This window comes from Micromys minutus (genome assembly GCF_963924665.1).
Source record: "Micromys minutus genome assembly, chromosome: 2".
NCBI lineage: Eukaryota > Metazoa > Chordata > Mammalia > Rodentia > Muridae > Micromys > Micromys minutus.
The window spans coordinates 14,239,692-14,257,660 of NC_137971.1; the positions used below are offsets into that span (position 1 = coordinate 14,239,692).

At 49.6% G+C, this 17,969-nt stretch overlaps 1 protein-coding gene across 3 annotated transcripts in view; it reads right to left on the minus strand.

Moving 5' to 3' along the window:
• Window positions 1-701: 701 nt before the first annotated feature.
• The window catches only part of WBP1L (WW domain binding protein 1 like), a 55,884-nt gene continuing 38,616 nt past the window's right edge, over window positions 702-17,969 (minus strand). For 2 of the 3 annotated variants that reach the window (XM_080912129.1, XM_080912130.1), the window contains exons 2-4: window positions 13,841-13,943; window positions 5,918-6,079; window positions 702-4,077 (exon numbers count right to left, since the gene is read on the minus strand). In XM_080912129.1, coding sequence (XP_080768255.1) covers window positions 3,332-4,077; window positions 5,918-6,079; window positions 13,841-13,943 — 1,011 coding nt within the window. In that variant the 3' untranslated portion in view covers window positions 702-3,331. Of the gene's footprint in view, window positions 4,078-5,917; window positions 6,080-13,728; window positions 13,944-17,969 lie in introns of those variants that run through there. The other variant, XM_080912131.1, reaches the window with a different exon arrangement.

Below are 17,969 nucleotides of genomic sequence, written 5' to 3' on the forward strand. Positions count from 1 at the left end.
GGCCAGAGAACAGGGTGCTTGGTTCTTGCTTTTGTCACATCTCCTTAACTTAGGCAATTTAGTGCATATTGTGAATATCAAATTTTAAGGCAGAGTGTGGTAACTCATTCCTGTAATCCAAGCATTAGGAGGCCGAAACAGGAGGCTAGGGCTATGTATTAAGGTCCTGGAATGTCTGGGCCAGAGAGATGGTTCCGTGGTTTAGAACACTAGGTTCAATTCCCAGCACCCACATGGTGGCTCAGGACTTATCTGTAACCAGTTTCAGATGGTGCCCTCTTCTGGCCTCCATGAGTACTGCATGCATATGTTCCACAATGATACATACACCCACACAAAATATTCTAAAAAATAAAAATTCACAAAGCTCTAAAACCAATTCAGCTTTGGAGAAGCTTGGGGGGGGAAAAAAAAAAACAAACTTGTCTCTGCTTTCTGGAGTCATTTTTTCAACGTATTTATGGAACGCCAGACAGTATTTGATAATAAAAATGGAATCTGGGGGAAATTCCTTAGGAACAAGTGCTAACTCAGGAGCAGCCGCCTGCCTACTGCTGACCCAGGACCCTGTCCTTAACTGTGACACCACTTGGTCTTGGTAGGGAGAAGGCAAAGGTGCTTGAGGTTTGCGACCTGAAGTCTGAGAAGGAAAAAAAAAAAAAAAAAACAAAAACAAAACTGAGAAGCTACAGGACGCTGCGTAGAACACTTGAGACTGATTTTATTGGGGTTTCTCACAGTGGTTGGAGCCACTATGTCTTCCGGACAATCACAGCACAGGATATCGTCACCCAGACGGCCCAGGGAAGTCTGTGCAGCTGAATCTTATTGCTTAAAATACACATATTCACAACGACTGACAGACGGTGGTGGGCCTCACACAGGAATGTGGTAGCGGCTGCAAATCTGACCGTAGCACCGAGCCCTCTGCCTCCCCGCCCCCGCCCCCAACCTGGAAACCCAACTCAGTCAAGACTCCCTGGCCCTGACTCACTACTTCCGGTGCTCTCTTTGAGCATCAAGGCGGCCTAAAGCAGCAGGGGCCAGACTGCGGTTCGGTTCGGTCATCATGGTGGGTGCTTCAGCAAAGCTAGTCAGAACGTGGGCCAGCTCCTCTGCCAGGGGAAAGAGACTCGGGAGGGTCCCACTTCACCATCAGTTAACTAGAGAGGGGTTCATCTTGGGAAAACCTACTCTCGTCCGAGACACTTCAATGAGGTGTCTGGGATCTTAACAGGAAAGTAGCCGGAAAGGTGCAGGAGGACTGCAGCCCAGGCTCACCAGCCACCTTGGAGGATGAGGTGCGCACGTGGCACCAAGGTTTCTGCCAGGGACTGACTCCTGGTGATCCTGGATTGGGCCACAGCTAGTCCACGCCTGTCACTCGACTCAATCGCGCTTCTGTCTGAAAGCAGCAGAGGGAGGGAGGCTGGTTCTGGATGTTTCCATGGACAGGGAACAGAACGTAGGCCTCTGAGAGTCCTTGGAGCAATGTGCAAATCGCAGTGGTGAGCTGAGTAAGAGGCCTCTCCCAGGAGGGCAGTGTGGCTGGCAAACACAGGAGACGCCATGGACAAGACTGCTGAGTACACGCGAGTACGGTCAGACGATTGTTCGGTAAACAGTAGATGTGTAAAATAAATTACCTTGAGAGGACCATGTGTGCTCCAGGCATGTGTGGTTAATGTGAGCAGAACGGCCGTTCAAAGTATCTTCACAGGAACACAGGGCTCGGGGCCACACACCACACCACACCACACGATACCACACACACACACCATACACTACATACCACACCATACACCACACACACACACACACACACACACACACACACACACACACCTCATCCAACATCACTGTGTAGACTTCACTTTTTTTTTGTTCGACAAGGATTTTGGTTTGTGGCATCCAAATGCAGACACGCATCCACCTTACAGCCTTGAATCTGTGTGTTTACATACGCACTTGGTTTTTCTTCCCTTTTTTTTTTTCCCTTTCTCACCATAGTGGCAGTGCCTAGTGTAGGCCTTGTCATTCAAGAGTGGGGGAGGAGCCAAACTCTTTGCATGAGCAGGGCTGGGTGGGGAATGTTTATCTCAGTGGCTTCTATGCTCCTTTCTCCTGAGGTGGCTGTTACCTGCCACCCAGGTGACTCCTTACACAGGCTGGACAGGAAAGTGACTCAGGCTTCCCCAACGGGCCAGGGGCAGAGCAGACACGAGAACCACAGGTAACCATGGCGTTCCTTCTAAGTGGTCAGTTTAACAGTTACACAAACAACAGGAAATACTGTGTGAGAGCCAGGCTATGAGGTGGCCTCATCCTGAACACACAACTTCCTCAGTCCAGCTGCTTACAGAGGGCAGGGAGACAGACTGCAGGCTGTGCTCAGGAGGGGCGAGGGCCACTGACAACCTGTGGGCACGGACAAAGGGCAGAAGTGCAGGGGCTGTTACCTCTGCCAGTCTTCAGACTCAGGCCTCCACTCACAGAAGGCCCAAGGCTGCCGCTACAAGGCCTGTTCAGAGTCTCTTCCCCCAGCCCAACAGTAGTCAGACTCTTGGGAACTCAGCCTGGGGAGGAGCATCAGAATTCCCTTGACCAGAAGAGGGTTCCTGCCTGCCCACCGATCTGGTTCTTGTTTCCAGCTAGCCTTTGTTACTTTTTAAAGGAAAACACAGAGAACACAATAGAATCTTCTATCCCTGAACCAGGCTGAAGCGGGCCAAAGCCTTCCTTGAAGGGTCCCCTCTACAACGCACAGATGTACTTTCTGCCCCAGGGCTTGTCAAATCAACACGTCTCGCACTATCCGGTCTACTAGCTTTCGCCCTCCCACAGGACTGGACCAGTGCCAGCTCTGCAGCCACAGGTGACAATCCCCAGGCCTCTGAGGGCTTCCTTCTTCACTCAGGGCCAAGATAAACTCTCTCCAGACTGGGACACATTTCCCTTATGAATCCACTCGCCACTGAGAACCATCTTAGGGCAGGCACAGTCTAGCCCCAATCCTCGGTGGGGGTAGGGGGCTTTCCAAACACATTTCTCAGCCAAGCAGGTAGGTGAGATACAGCTCTGAAAAGGGGTGCGGAATGAAGTCACAGAACTGGCTTCTCCGTCTTCTACAACACTGTGCTTTTGTGGGGAGAGGAGGTAACCCTACCCTGAATGTGTACCTGGAGATTCGGGCAAGGTGGGATGTGGGGGGGGGGGGAATAAAAGGACAAAGTGGGTGGACCACTTCTACAAGTCACTTAATGCTTCTCTGGTGGGTGTCCCCAACCCTGGATGTCGTCAAGCTTTTGGGTGCAGGCAGGCAGGGCCTGTTCTAGCTGGGGGAGCTGCTGCGCTGCGAGTTTGGTGAGTCCTGTTCATTGATGGTGTTCAGCAGCAGGCACGCAGGTGGCCGCGGCAGGTGGGGGTGCCCGTGCTCTCGAGCCTGCCCCTCAGAGGACAGGCAGAGCCCTTCCTCTTCGTCAACAGGAGGCCGTACATGACAACTGTCACAGAAGTCCAGGGGCCCATCCAGAGCATCATCGATGAGTGTGTTAAACTCTTTGAGGTCGTCATCATGGTGGCCCCGGTTGCACACACACACCTCAATGCCCGAGTCACCTGTGAAGCGGCGATGCCTGCCGGGGGTCTTGTCTTTGCTGTCGGGGGGTGCACTGCCATGCTCAGAACTTGAATCTTTCAGAAGCTCCTCCTTACACTCCGAATCCCCGTCCAGGAAGGCCCCTGGGTCCAGCTCCCCATGGCCGGCCACAGAGCTGCTGGACTCCATTCCAGGGGCTTTGGTGGCTTCCTGGTCAGTGGGCACTTCAGGGGACTGAGGATCTGCGACACTCGGGGGTCTTGTGCTGCTTCTGCTTGGTCCGGACAAAGGACTGCTCTGTGCTCCCTGGGAGCCCTGGGGTGGGTCAGCGCCTGGGGGGCTGCCACCTGCAGGGCCACCCTGAGGAGGCAGCAGCTGCTGCTGCTGTTGTAGCTGGAAGGCACTGTACGGTGGGGGAGGAGTTGGAGGTCGGTTCACCACTTCCTCATAAGGAGGTAGTAAATAGTTTGGCAAAAACCCTAAAACAGGGAGGTACGGAGAAGAAATTACTGCACTGGCCAGCATTCTAAAAAAACTCACACTAAACATGATCCTGTCCCCTCCCACCCCAGAGCTATCAAACCGTGGGAGCTGTGGCTCTTAGCTGTGGGCAGGCAAGGGGACGGCAGCTGCTTAGAGCAATGGTTCTCAGCCTTCCTTATGCGTTGTGGTGAACATAAAACTATTTCATAACTACTGCATAACTACAGTTGTGTTCTGAACGTAATGTAAAATACATGCTATGTAGATGCTCTCCTCTTAGACGACCCGCAGGTTGAGACTCACTGGCCTAGAGGAAGAACAGTAGGCATGTGACCTGATAATGCTTCCTGACGCAGCTGCCTGAGCAAGGACCTCCTCCCTACCTGAGGTCAAGGGACAAGGGGCGGCAGATGTGGTGAACTGGCTAGGAGATAATTTTTTGCTGGAATGAGCCCGTTCCAAGGGCACACAAGCTCCACATTTCTTTCTTTTACAAAGATTCTATTTTTTAAGTGTGTATGTTTGTGTGTGTAGGTGTGTAGCTGTAGGGGTGGGTATAGGGAGGGAGAGACAAAGGAAAGAATGGGTTTGTAGACTTAAGTGCAGTACCTAAGAAAGCCAGAAGGGGGTTTGATACCCTGAACACGGCTGATCCACTCTCTCTCTTCCCCACTGAGCGCTCTCTCCAGTGCTGGCCGCACATTTCCTCCTCTGTCTGTGATTAGGCCTCATTCAAGAACCCTAGCATAAGCCTTCCACAGCCTCCTCCCCCTACCCCACAGATATTTCACGGTCTGAGATTTTCCTGAAGGTCAGAACCCTGTTGCCTCTCTCACTATAGTGTGGTTGAAGATGATCTGGAAAGTCCAAACAGGCTTCATCTTGACTCAGCTCAGGAGAGACGGATCACCGTCAAGGAGGACTATAAGGGGCCCGGTGACACCAAGGCTCATTAAACACATGCCAGGTGATTTCCCTGCTGAGTGCACTCAATACCCTCAGGCAGGTCACCTCCTTTAAAATGGCAGCAGCAGCTGCTAACACAAGGCAGCAGGCTAAGCAGCTAAGCCTTCCAGCTATGGAAGTACAAACATTTGTGATGTTATAATGTATACAATTTGACAGATGGCTTAAGACAAGATGTCTGGCTGGGCATCCCTGGATCTTGTGAGAGGACAGTGGAGGGGATTCCAGTCTGGGTTTCAGCTAATCAACAAATTTCTTGGTTCTCAGAAAGTCCCAACACCACCCTTCTCATCTGTCCCTTTCATGAAGACTCTACAAGGCTCAGAACACGGCAGCAAAGCCAAACAGGAGGAATTCAGGTTGTTGAGTGTTCGATCCACCCAGTGCCAGACCCCAAGCCACTAACTTCCATTGACCATGTGCCTTTAAAAAAAAATCTACTTCAAGGCCATCTGCAGGCTCTATAGGGAATGTGAGGCAAGTCTGGGCTACACGAGACCATGTATGTATGTATGTATGTATGTATGTATGTGTGTGTGTGTGTGTATGTGTGTATGTATGTATGTATGTGTGTGTATATATATATATTGTGTATATATGTATAAAATGTGTGTGTGTATATGCATGTGTGCATATATGCATGTGCCTGTTAAAGGAGCAGAGACCTGGTGGCTGTGACCTTGGGAATGGCCCTGGGGGTTTGAGGACCATAACTGTAGCCTGATCCACTGTGTGATTCCCCTACTTTAGGGATTCGGGTTGGCCAATGGCAACCCTCAGCAGGGATCCTAGCCGCCGAAAATCTCTCTGGGTCCAGGCTGTGTGACTAAGCTGCTGAGGGTGGCCTGTGGTGATGGGTGGGGTACGCACTGAAGTAGAACGGCAGCGCTGAGTAATTGTGGGCTTCCCGGTAGGCGATCAGGTTGATTTCATGTTGTCGCTGCTGGGCCTGAAGGCGGTGCTTGGCTCGGCGGTGGTGGCAGACACAGCAGCAGCTCAGAATGATGATGATGGTCCACACCAGCCAGAACCCTGGGGGATGGGGAGGCAAGACAGAGAGGCACACACAGTGAGGACCGCTGAGATGGGGCGGCGCTCAAACAAGGTCCAGACAGTGCCCCGGATGCAGAAGCAGACAGTCACCCTGTCGCTTTATGTCAAGCCATATGTTCAAAACTGTTTCTCCTACAGGGGAAGATGATGCTTGGGACAGAAGGAAGGGAGTGGCCAGGTGAGGAGAGCCACGGTGTCACTTCAGCACGCTGGCTGGCTGTGACTGAAACCTGGAAAGCATTAATAAGACATCTTGAACAAATACTTCAGATTTTCTTGGTATAGATGGGTATTTTTCCCCTTCCCACCCCAACCTAGAAGAGCAGCAATTGCAGGGGACTTCAGAGAGGCCCCTCACATAAGAACGGATGAGGACAAAGGAGAAGAGCTTGTCCCTGTGCGTGTGCCTCTGTAGGGTGCAATCCTTAAACTGAGAGATGGAAAAGTTTTAATTGCCTCAGGCCCCCACTCTTCCCCAGAGAGTGTAAATGACCTTCTGTGCTCTCTATAATCCGGTACAATTCCATCTCCCTCTGCCTGGATGGTCCATCCCCACAGCCCTTGAGCCTCTGAGGTTCGGCAGCCTCCCCTTCTTTCTCCACCGAGCGTGCGGTCTCATTTCCCACTTTCTCGGTGAACCCCCACATGAGAACACCTCCTCAATTTTGAAATGCAGATAGAAAGGGCTTTTAAAAAACTGTTAATGCTCCAGTTTTGCTTAATATATTCGGGCACACGTGGGAGAAGCACCGAAAGAAATGACTTCGTGAGAACGCACGTGCATGCGTGTGGGCCGGCATGTATGTCCGTGCTGGTGCCTTGGTGCTCAGAGGGGGTTGGCTCTCCTGGAGCTGCTGCTACACATGGTACATTGTGAGGATCCGTGAAGGTGTTAGGAAAGGAGTGGAGCTCAGGTTCTCCACAGAAGCAACAAGTGCCCTTAATCCCTGAGCCATCTCTCCAGTCCCAAATAATGACATTTTAAAAAGACATGGCATTGTGAGACATTTAAGGGTTTTTTTTTTTCCAATTGTTTTGTTCTTTTAAATTATGAAACGAGAAAAAAAATTCAGTTTTACTTTTACTGTTTTTTTCTTTGGTTTCCCCGTGTAGCCCTGACTGTCCTAGAACTCTCTGTAGACCAGGCTGGCCTCGAATTCAGAGACCCATCTGCCTTTACTTCCCAGCTGTGTTCCCCCCAAATGATAAATTTAAAATAGCAGTGTGTGTGTGTGTGTGTGTGTGTGTGTGTGTGTGTGTTCATGCATATCTATAACTCAAGCATTCATGAGACTAGCCTGGGATACACAGTGAGATGTTTATATTTTTACAGAAGGGAGGAGGTGGTGGTAGTGATGCTGGCCGGCAGCTGTGCTAGAGAGAACTCAGGAGTCAAAAGTACTCACTGCTCTTTTAAAAAACCCAAGTTCGGTTCCCAGAACCCACATAGCATGTAACTCCACAACAGCCTGCAATTCTACCTCCAGGAGAATCCACACTCGTCGTGTACATAACCACGAACACACACACACACACACACACACACACACACACACACACACACACACACTCTTAGAAATAATGAAAACAAATCTTTTCTAAAACCTGCCACATAGGGACTGGGGTGTAGTTTAACAGTAGACCTCATGTCCGCTAAGCATGGGGGAGGTGGCTTCTAGGTCCCTAGCACCGCAAACCTAGAAAAGAAATAAAGTAATAAAAATACAGGCTATATGAACAAAAAAATGGGGGGGGGGGCGCTGAGGATGGGCCTCAGGCAGCCACTCTGGGGTGAAGCCCAGTTTTCTGATCCTAGCTGGTGTTCCTGGATGTGTGCACACTTCTTTATAGTAGAAAGGACTTTTTTTTCTCAAAAAAGTCATCTGCTAAATAATTCCAAGGTTGAGCTGCTATTGGACGAGAAGAGATATTTTTGTTCTTTGTCTGTTTATTGTTGTTTTTGTTTTGAGAGAGGGTCTCATGTAGCCCAAGTTGGCCAAATTTCTGTCTCCACATCCCAAATACTAGGATTGCATTTGTGTTTTTAAATTATTATGTAAATATGGGTACACCAACAGAGGTGTGTAGATTCTGCGTGTGTGTCTATGCTTGCATGCGAGCATGTGTGGTGTGTGGGGGTTGGAGAACAACTTTGGGGTGTCAGGTATAGCCTCCAGCCTTGGAGCCTTGCACTTTCACCTACTGAGTCATTTCACTGACTACGAGGTGGCAGGGGATCCCCTGGAGCTGGAGTTACAGCTGTGACCTCAACTCCAGGACAGCAAGAGCAGCCAGTGTTTAGCGGCTGAGCAATCTCTATAGGCCATCATTTCCCCCTGGGGATTAAACCTGGTACCTCATAAATGCTAGGTGAGCGTACTACCGCTAAGCTCTCTGCTCCCCTGTTCTCACACCCACCTCATAGCTCAACGTTAAAAGCATGTTCAATCTCTCTCTAGAAAGATCAACATTAGTGTTACTTTTTCCCCTTGAATCATCTCCCCAGTATTTCTTTATTCTCTACATTTTCTGTGCAACAATAAATGGGATCCAAGGCATCAGTCTCAGCTTTTGTTTTAAAGTTAACTGTTAGGAAAATCTCAGCCAGGTGTCTGCAAGGACAGAGGCAAGTCCTCCAGTTCAGAATCAACATGGGCTACATAGGGAAACCCTGTCATGACAGACAAGAGAAATGCCTCACACCGCTTTTCATGTTCACCAAAAATTCCCAATTCTCTCGCTCTGGGTGCCTTGGTAGGCCTGAACCTCCCGGTTCTATGTGCTTGGGGGAGGTTGACTAAGTCTACCTATTGACAGAAACTATAAGCAGCGTGTCATTTAGAGACAAGAATGCTTGTGTAAACCCTCCATCAGCTCCCGTTGGTATTCCAGACAGTCATTTCTGGCTCTAGGCTATAAGACATGCCCAGGTGGGAACAAAGCCCCCATTCCACCTTCGACAGACACACAGCAAGAGTGAGAAAGAAACCTGTTGGTTTCGGCCACTAGGATTTTGGACATGTTTGTTCCTGCAGCAAAACCTAGCCTGTCCTGACTCCTACAGTGTGCTATGAGGTTTTTCATGTGAGATCTAAAGATTTTTAAAAACAGAAATTGTTTTTTAAAAGTCCAATGTTTGCTTATTCTGTGCTCACTCATGGTTCGTGTATAAAGTCAGAGGACAACTTAGTGGATTGGTTCTCTCCTGCCACCAGGAGTCCTGGCTCAGCAGTTACCAGCTGAACCATTTCCCTGAGCTCAGGAGAGAGCAGTCTTAAAGAGATTCTTGATCTAAAACAAGACTGAGGTCCACTTATTTCACCAAAGTACCATAGGAAAGGCTTTTCTGTTTTTCAAAAACCACGAAATGGAAAATGGAGGAAGAGCCGCAGGCGGCAGCCTCCAGGGCCTCATGTGTGCTGGGGTACACCTGTGACCTGGCCCACATTTTCCCACTGAACATTCTGAGAAGAAAACCATCTCTGCTGAGCAACAGCTGTGTAATGTCACATTTGTCGCAAACTGGGTAAGCCTCTCAGTTCCACACATACGGCCACAGGAGAGTTGTCTGTGTGGATCCACACAAGGGAAAACACAGGGTCCTGTAGCACATTGGGTATCACTCTAGGGACAGAAAAAATGGACAGCAACTGGTCCCATCTGGTAGGAAGGCCAAGAACAGTCTGATATGGCCTACATAAACCGGACTGTCCTGAGAATCACACAAGGAAAGAGTGTAGGCTGACTGTACACAGGGGTGGAGATTAGTCCCAACGGGGTGGGACTAATTTTTAATGTTTTAGTTAGATTTCAGAAATACAGAGGTAGGTTTTATTGTTTTTGTTTTTTCAGACAGGTGTTGCTATACAACCATGGCTGACCTCAAACATTTTCTACCCCATGCTCCCTAAACACAGACCAACCTAGATGACCCCCTTTCTCAACCCCCCATCTCCCACCCAAGTCATGACCTTGCTGTGGAGCATTTGTCATGCTAAACTAAATGGAAAACATGTTTTTAAAAACAATCACAGTCCCATGTAGGAACTGAGTCATGTGCCCTAAAGTTCACAGCAGACTTGGGAAACCACCACTCCCCAGCTGGCAGGAAATTCCCCGCCAGGGAGCCCGGGAGCCTGCTTACTGTAGAGAGTTAGCTCCCCTTCTTCCCACAGGATAGGGTGACTCCCTTGGCCCTGACAGTTCTTATCAGGAACTCCTGCCCTGATGCTGCTAAAAATCTCTGAATATGGAAAATGAGTATTTCCACAGGGTTACAGTGTCGCCTGAACTGTAAGGCTGTCCTGTGGGGGGTGACCACAGCTACACAGGTTCAAAGTCCAGATAACCTGTGATCTTTGGGATTCTGTCTCTATGCCTCTTGTGTGTAAAACGGGGTGAGCAACGGTCTCACCCAAGTTAGCACACATGTGAGACACTCCCTACGGTGCCCGTGTACGGCGCCGCCCCTGGCTTACTGTTAGAGCTGATGCTCTTACAGGCATTCACAAATGGGACAGATTTCCTCGAAACCCTCCTTTAACCCCTCCTCCAGAACTATTCCATAAAAGACATGGGTTAGGAGCAAGTCCAAAGTCTGCCCCTGGGTTCTGCTCTTGGCAAAATTCTGTGGAAAAATCAGGCAATTCCTATTTATTGAGCTCCTGCCATGAACAAGATGCTATGTCCACTGACATGAGCTGCCCGGCTGACCATCCTGCCCCCATCCAGGGGCTTGGAAGGAGGCTTCTTGCCAGCCAGTGTGCTCAAGAGCTAACTGGCTTGTTATCAGCTCAAGCGAGTGCGTTGTGACATCAATCACAGAGTGTCCCATAAGTATGGGCAGTTTCTCATAGTAATGAAAATAACAAAGTGGATAAGTATCGGCGGGCTGGTATTAAGTGGACTGGCTGTGTCTCTTTTTCACATCATCTCTCAAAATCCCACTGGTGGCCTTTCCTCTCAGCTGACACTCAAACAAGGGAAACTTGACGCTTGAGTAAAATTCCTCCAGATTGTATCTCAAGGACAGAAAACCCAACTTTTTGACTTCTCCTTGGGAAATGCCATCTGGAGAATGGAAAAGAGTCTCGGACAAGAACTGGGAACCCCAACCTCTTGGCTTTGAGGGTACTCCTGGATTTCTGGGGTCTCTCTTGCTCCATCTGTTTCAGGGAAGTTAGACATGCACAAAAGCCCTTTGAGACTATAATCTGTGCCCTCCTCCTCCCAGCTTAGCCTTAGAGCCCCCAAGCAGGGAGGTGAAGGCCCCTCGACCATGTCTTAGCTACAAACAACAGAGTGATTTCTTAAGGCCTGGATGACACCATAAGTAGCTAACAGGTAGAGAAGACCCTACTTAGCCAGCCACAAAACATCCTCATCCCAACTCTCAGGTGCTGTGCAGTCTCGGGACAGTGGCTCTTGGCTACAGTGCCTTAGCTAACAGCAGTCTCCTGTCTGAGAGTAAAACCTATCTACCCTGAACATATATACTCCATGCTTCCATGCCTGCGAGCTCACACTGCCTATCTTCTCCGTCTGATCACTGTCGATGCAAGACTTACACCCTCAAGCCACTTCTGAAACAGAGGAGGCCATGGCATCAATTAAAAGCTTGCTGGAACGGCAGGCTCTCATGTCTGTCTCAGATCTGAAGGGAGCAGGGCCTGGAAATCTGTATTTAAATAGGCCTCTGCTAAGGCACTGAGCTCCAAGGCCAGAGGAACCGGATTTGCTGAATGACTGAGAACAGTGATGCAGGCTTCTTGGTCTCAGCCACTGCACTGGTAAAACAGGAGCATGTGTCCCCATCTCACACAGGCCCAGGGACTGGTTCAGGTTACAGCACACTGAAAACTTGCTAAAGAGAACTCAAGGTCAGCGTGTGTCTGTGCAAGTCTGTACACTGTGCATAGGTCAGTCCTCAGGACACAGGTAAGTTTAGTTTAGTACAGGTAAAGGGCTGGTGAGAACGGCATTTCCCCCAGGGCCTTTCTTGTGAAATGAAGAGGCACCTAGTCTGACCCGCCAATGATTCCTGGCTCGGTTTTTTTCTTCCATAAAAGGGGGTGGGGGTGTGCGGGAAACCACTCAAAGCCAGTTACTTTTGCATTTCTGGCAAAATTGAAAGGCAGTTAGAGGGAACGTGGCTTAAAACCACAAAAAGTGTCTTTTTCAGCTTTTGGGAGGCCAAGGTAGCAGAATTTAGAGCGCATGGCTAGCCTGGATTATGCTGCAATTTCCAGACCGACTCTATACAGAGAGTGTCTTAAAAAACAAAGAAAAGCCAAAAGAAAAAAAGAAAACAGCAACTGTAGTTTGCTAAGAACTTCACAGCTCATTCCAACCCCCAAGCCCCCTCCAACATACTTTTTACAGGGATTTCCTGAGGGGGACAAAAAACACGCACTAGGCATCTCCTGCCCAAGAAGCCACTGCTGGACATAGACCTCCAAATGCCTCAATCTGTGGTCTCCCTGCCTCCCTTCCTCCCCTCCCCCCTAGAGCTTGGGAAGCCTTGAACCTGGTACAGTGTGAGAGTATGCTCTCTGGTGGGCCTCCTCCTTTCCCTAGCGGGCAGCCCTCTTCTCAGACAACCTCCCTGCCATTTGCTTCCCCAGCCACTGGCCCACCTTCTGGCCCTGGCTTTGGTGACCCAATTCTGGTGGCTACTGACTGAGTCTGTCTGCTCTCTCCGCCACGGCCCAGGAGGCTCTGTCAATCTGAGACAGAACCATCAGCAACTCCCAGTCTTTCCATAAGTGATGCCGGCTGGGCCCAGCCCCAGAAAAACAAACCAGAGCTCTGTGGCTTTTTGGCAGCCTGACTTCGCCTTTTGTTTTGACAAGGGGTGGGAGGGAGAATTTGAACCCTGTGGTTATCTGCATTTTAAAACATTTAAACACATCCAGTCCACCTGCTTGGCACTTGGTGTTCCCTAATCAGTTTCTCAGCTCCACCCCAGGCTAAAATAGCAATTCTGTACCTCCTGCTTCTGTACATGGAGGACTGCTGGGGGTCTCAAGGCCCTGTCCTTTCCTGTACTGAATTCCTGTGGATCAGTGGCCTTGGTCCTGGAAGGGTAAGGGTGAGGAAGAGATCCTGTTTGAAGGACCCACCCAAGCTGGCTTTAAAAGTTCGTTGCATATCACTGGGAGAGACACTTCCCAGCCAGGAGTCCAGTTTCTTTGCCAGATTAAATACTGGTCCTAGCTGTTTTCCTACCGTATCACTGACTGGGGGAGGGGTACAGAGAGAGGAAAGGGGGCCTAGGGGACGGTACAAATAGGAGCAGGCATGGTTTGACAAGCCAGCCAACACCTGGTTTTATATAAAGGCAGGGTAGGGGATCAGAATCATCTGGGGAAACAGCCCAGTCCCCTGGCACTGCTGCCCTCAGGATCGCCATCAGCCCACTCTGTCTGGTACTCAACACTGTCGCCTCATCCGATTTCTAAGAGCAAGGCACAGAATGTGTTAGGTAGAAGCACTGCCTAAGGACCCTGACCTCCAAAGAGGTGTGGACTACATCCCCCAGTCCTCAGCCCGTGGTGCCTAAAGCGGGCCCAAGCCCTCCTCCTCTAGAAAGGAATCACTTCTGGGACCCGGAACCAGATTCTACTCACCAACACTGTCCCCAAGAGAATCAGAAAAGGCTGGCCAGCCCGCGGTTTCCCAAGGAGCAGAGGCAGTAACCGGGACCCTGGGATGCCAAGAACCCCCTGGGCAAGGACTTACACCAGAGTTCATAGTAGTAGTTGCAGCACTGAGACTGTCCACAGCAGTGTCCTGTGTCACACATGTAGCTTTGATTGTTGGTACCCACACAGGCTTCCTTATCCTACAAAATCAAGGAGCAACAAAGCATGTGACAACTACAGTTTGTACCCACTGCCCGTCCTCACCCGCCTCCAGCTGGTCACTGCCTGCCTGTCCCCCACCCACCCACACCTGGTCATCTGTCTGTCTGCTCCCCAAACAGCGCCGGCGTTTATCCCATTAAGGAAACAGGATAACGAGAAACACCCTAAATACAGCAGAATTTTTTAAAAAAAACCAAGGCTGTTTTGTTTTGTTTTTAGGGAAGGGTTGTAACACACAGAGCCACATGGTAAAAAGCGAGGCTCCCCTCAGACAGGACAGACGGAGAGGGGGTGCCGTGCTCTGTGTATGTCCGAGAAGTTATCATATGCAGTGTAAAACTCAGTTGCTAGGATGGCGACAGTTGTCCTGTGGCTAACCGCAGATGAAATCACTTTTCTGAGAGTTTCTGGAATGCTGAATGCAAACAGAACTCTAGAATTACCATCCAACCAGTCATTCCGGTCTCCCCTCCAGACTCCCTCCCAGGTGGTTAACAGTAAGATCCAGAAGATGGTTTGAAAGCAAAGCGCAGGTTGGAAACGCAGCTGATCTGGCAGAATGCTTGCCCAGAGTGTGAGAAACCGCGTGTTCAATCCCAGCGCTGCAGAAACTGTGCAGGGTGGTGCACACCTATCGTCCCAAACACTTAGAAAGTGGAGGCAGGGGGATTGGAGGTCACAATCACCCTGAGCTACAGGAGATAGTCACAAACAAACAAAACCCAGAATAAACAGAGAAAAAAAAAAAAACCAAATAAACTAAAAACCTTCTCCTTGCAGCCCCCCGCACCTTAGAAAAGGATGGTAAACCTATTCAGTTGGCCTAGACCAATTTCAATTTACTAGATCACTTTTACTTATTATTCTCAAGAGTCTTGATTCAGGACTCACATTATCCCTCCTCGGGGCACCTACGTAAAAAACACTGCTGAGTAACCACGTAGCACTTTGCCAAAGTCTATTGATAGCATTGGTGGATGAGTGTGTGTGTGTGTGTGTGTGTGTGTGTGTGTACGTACATTTTAAGAATATATTTCATGCATAAGACATGGAATACTAACCAGGCATGGTGGCTACTTATGTAAGCCTAAAACTCAGGAGGATGAGGCAGGAGGACTGCTTTGAGTTCAAGACCAGCCTGGGCTACACAGTGTGTGGAATCCAAGCCATTCTAGGACTCATGGTAAGGACGTGTCTCAGGGAGGAGGCAGGGGCTGCAGATAGCTCAGTTGGTAGTGTGCCTGTGTAGGACTCAGTTGGGATCCCTAGAACCCACATAAAAAGTTAGGTATAGTGAGGGTCATCTGTAATTCCAGCAACACAGTTGGGAGTAGAGGGTGAGGAAGGGTCATATCGAAACACCAAGGACGTGAGATAGGAGGCCTAGGGACCGCTGGCTAGCCAGCCTAGCTGATGTGGCCAGTTCCAGGTTTAGAGAAGTACACATGTACACATATGCACAGACACACTAGCACGGGAACACACACAGTCATCTGCCATATCTGACTACGGTCCGTCTGGGCCAAGCACCACCCTGGGTAAATGGGACACAGAGATAGAGAAAACACTGCTGCTAGCGTAACGAACCTCAAAATTTTGAAGGAAAACCCTGCTCAAGCAAAGAAACTCAACCTGAAGGAGGACATCTGCAGCTACTGCCCCTGCCCCTGGATGACAGCGCAGCGGACGGCTGCCAGGGGAAACCTGAGTCACGGGGTCGGCTCCAGCTTTACTACACAGGCCTCAGCCATAAACAAGGCATGCTGCTGAGTGTCTACGGTGGGAGGCCAGGCAGTTACTGGATGTCCCTGTAGCTACAGAGAGAAGGCAGAAGACAGGACAGAGCTTATACCAAATCCCTCCTCAGTGCAAGTATCTACCTTCAGGGCTTTCATGGTTCTTCCAAGTCTTATACTCAGGCCAGGAGGATGACTCAGGAGGAAAAATGCTTGTCACACAAACCTGACAACCTGAGTCTGAGCCCCAAAGCCAGGATGGAAGGAGAGCACCAGCTCCCCAGCGTCAGAGGGACACCTTGTCTTCTGCACGTACGGTCTGTGTGAGCATAACTGTGCTCACACAATAATAAATCAGAAAACTGGTTTGAAAAAAAAAATCAAACTCTTAGACCTCAGGATAAACCAGTTCAGAAGGAAACGCAGGAAAAGGCAGTGAAAGCTTTCAGGAAAAGTCTCACAATACTGAAGAGTTCTTTATTCTTGCTTTCCCAAGCCCGCTGAAAACAAAAAGCTATCTAGCAGGAGGCTGTCTGTCTGGAGGCCCTTCAGAGACACTGTGCGTGCGTGTGTGCTGTGTTCTCCAGAGCCTAGTTACTCTGCTGTCAGAGAAAACCACTCCTTTCCTCAGGACATCAAAGTCTCCAAGCTCACCCAGCCTGCCGGTGCCGGTCTCTCTTGGCTTCTCTTGGCGCTGATTTGCAAAAGCAAGTTCAAAGTATTCGTATGGCTTTAAAACACTCCATGCTTCCTCCACCCTAGCAAATGAATCCAGTGATCCTTCTGCCTGGGGAAAATCCACCAGAGGTGGCCTAGGCAGCCAACTGGTCCTACGTGAGGCATGCAGCAAACACACTTGAAATCTAAACAAGTAGCATCCTCGTGACCTACCAGGCATCGGCTTTGCTCCTGGCAAGAGGCCTGTCATAAACAGAACCCCACTCCGCCTTGCTGTTCGGCCTCCAGGCAGAGCTATCCTGGCCCTTAACGCAGCTCCTCAAACCCACTTTGACCTGGACTGTCCGTCTGCCCACACTTCCCCTCTCTGCCTCCCCACATGTAGGATCATCTTGGTGTTGTGAACGGCTGCTCTGTAGCATGGGAAGGGAAAGGAGACGGGCAGTGATGGAGCCAGGGAGAGGCTCAGAATGTTGGCAGAAATGATGTGAAGGAGGATCAAGGGATGAGACGTGGTTCCTCTAGCCAGACCTACCATGGGAAAGAAACCTGGCAGGCTAGGAGTTCTTGTCAGCTCTGCGACTTCAGAGAAACAAGACTTTGGGCAGGTGACAGGGATGGCCCTAGGGCTAGTTAACACTGGGTTGGGCTGTTGGGTGGTAAGTTTTGGTGCTCAAGATCTTGCACGTGCTAAGTGCAGGCTCTGTCTACAATTTTCATCAAACTCCCTGCTTCATCCCAGCTCCGACACAGCATCCTTTCTGCAACATTTACTGACAGCTTTGAGCTGTGGCGGGAAACACAATGGACAACTGAAGACAGCCTTCATATAGTGTGCAGTCTGAGAGAAGGCAAGGGACTAACTACATAGCTGTGACAGCAATGACATACGCCACACACACACACACACCCATACACACTCAGAGGGAAGGTCAAATTGAGACAGCCAAAGGGGCTTCTGGAAGTTCACTTAAGAGGAAGAGGATGGGTAGAAAGTCTGTAACTGCAGAGAGGGCACAGGAAGAATGTTCCAGTACAAAAAATGCTATCAGCCACCTTCCTTAGCTAGGAGGTGACTGGAGAAGCAGAGAGGTTAGTGAGTCAGGTCCTGACAATACAGAAAGAAGACAGACCAGGATGGTGACATTTTTATACCTACCCTTGACTTCCTCAGGTACTGCACAGACATACACTCAGAAAAACCCATACACATAAAATAAAAACAAAATCTAAAAATATAAAAAGAATATGCAGTTACCCTGTCCTGAAAAAGCATCTAAAAGTTCACACAAAAAAACAAAAGACAGAAAGACAGACAGAAAGAGAGAAAAGGGGACGAAGAGAGAAAGTAGAGAGAGAGAGAAAGGAAAGAAAGGAAGAGTAAGAGACAGAATATTTCAAAAAAGAACTGTAAAATCTAAGTGCTCTTGGGGCTGAGGAGATAGATGGGGCTGTGGTTAAGAGCACTGGCTGCTCTTCCAGGGGACAGAGGTTCCATCCCCAGTACCCACACTGTGGTTCCCAACCATCTGTAACTCAGATCTAACACCCTCTTCTGGCCTTAAGAATGGCAGTGGTGGCTAACGGATC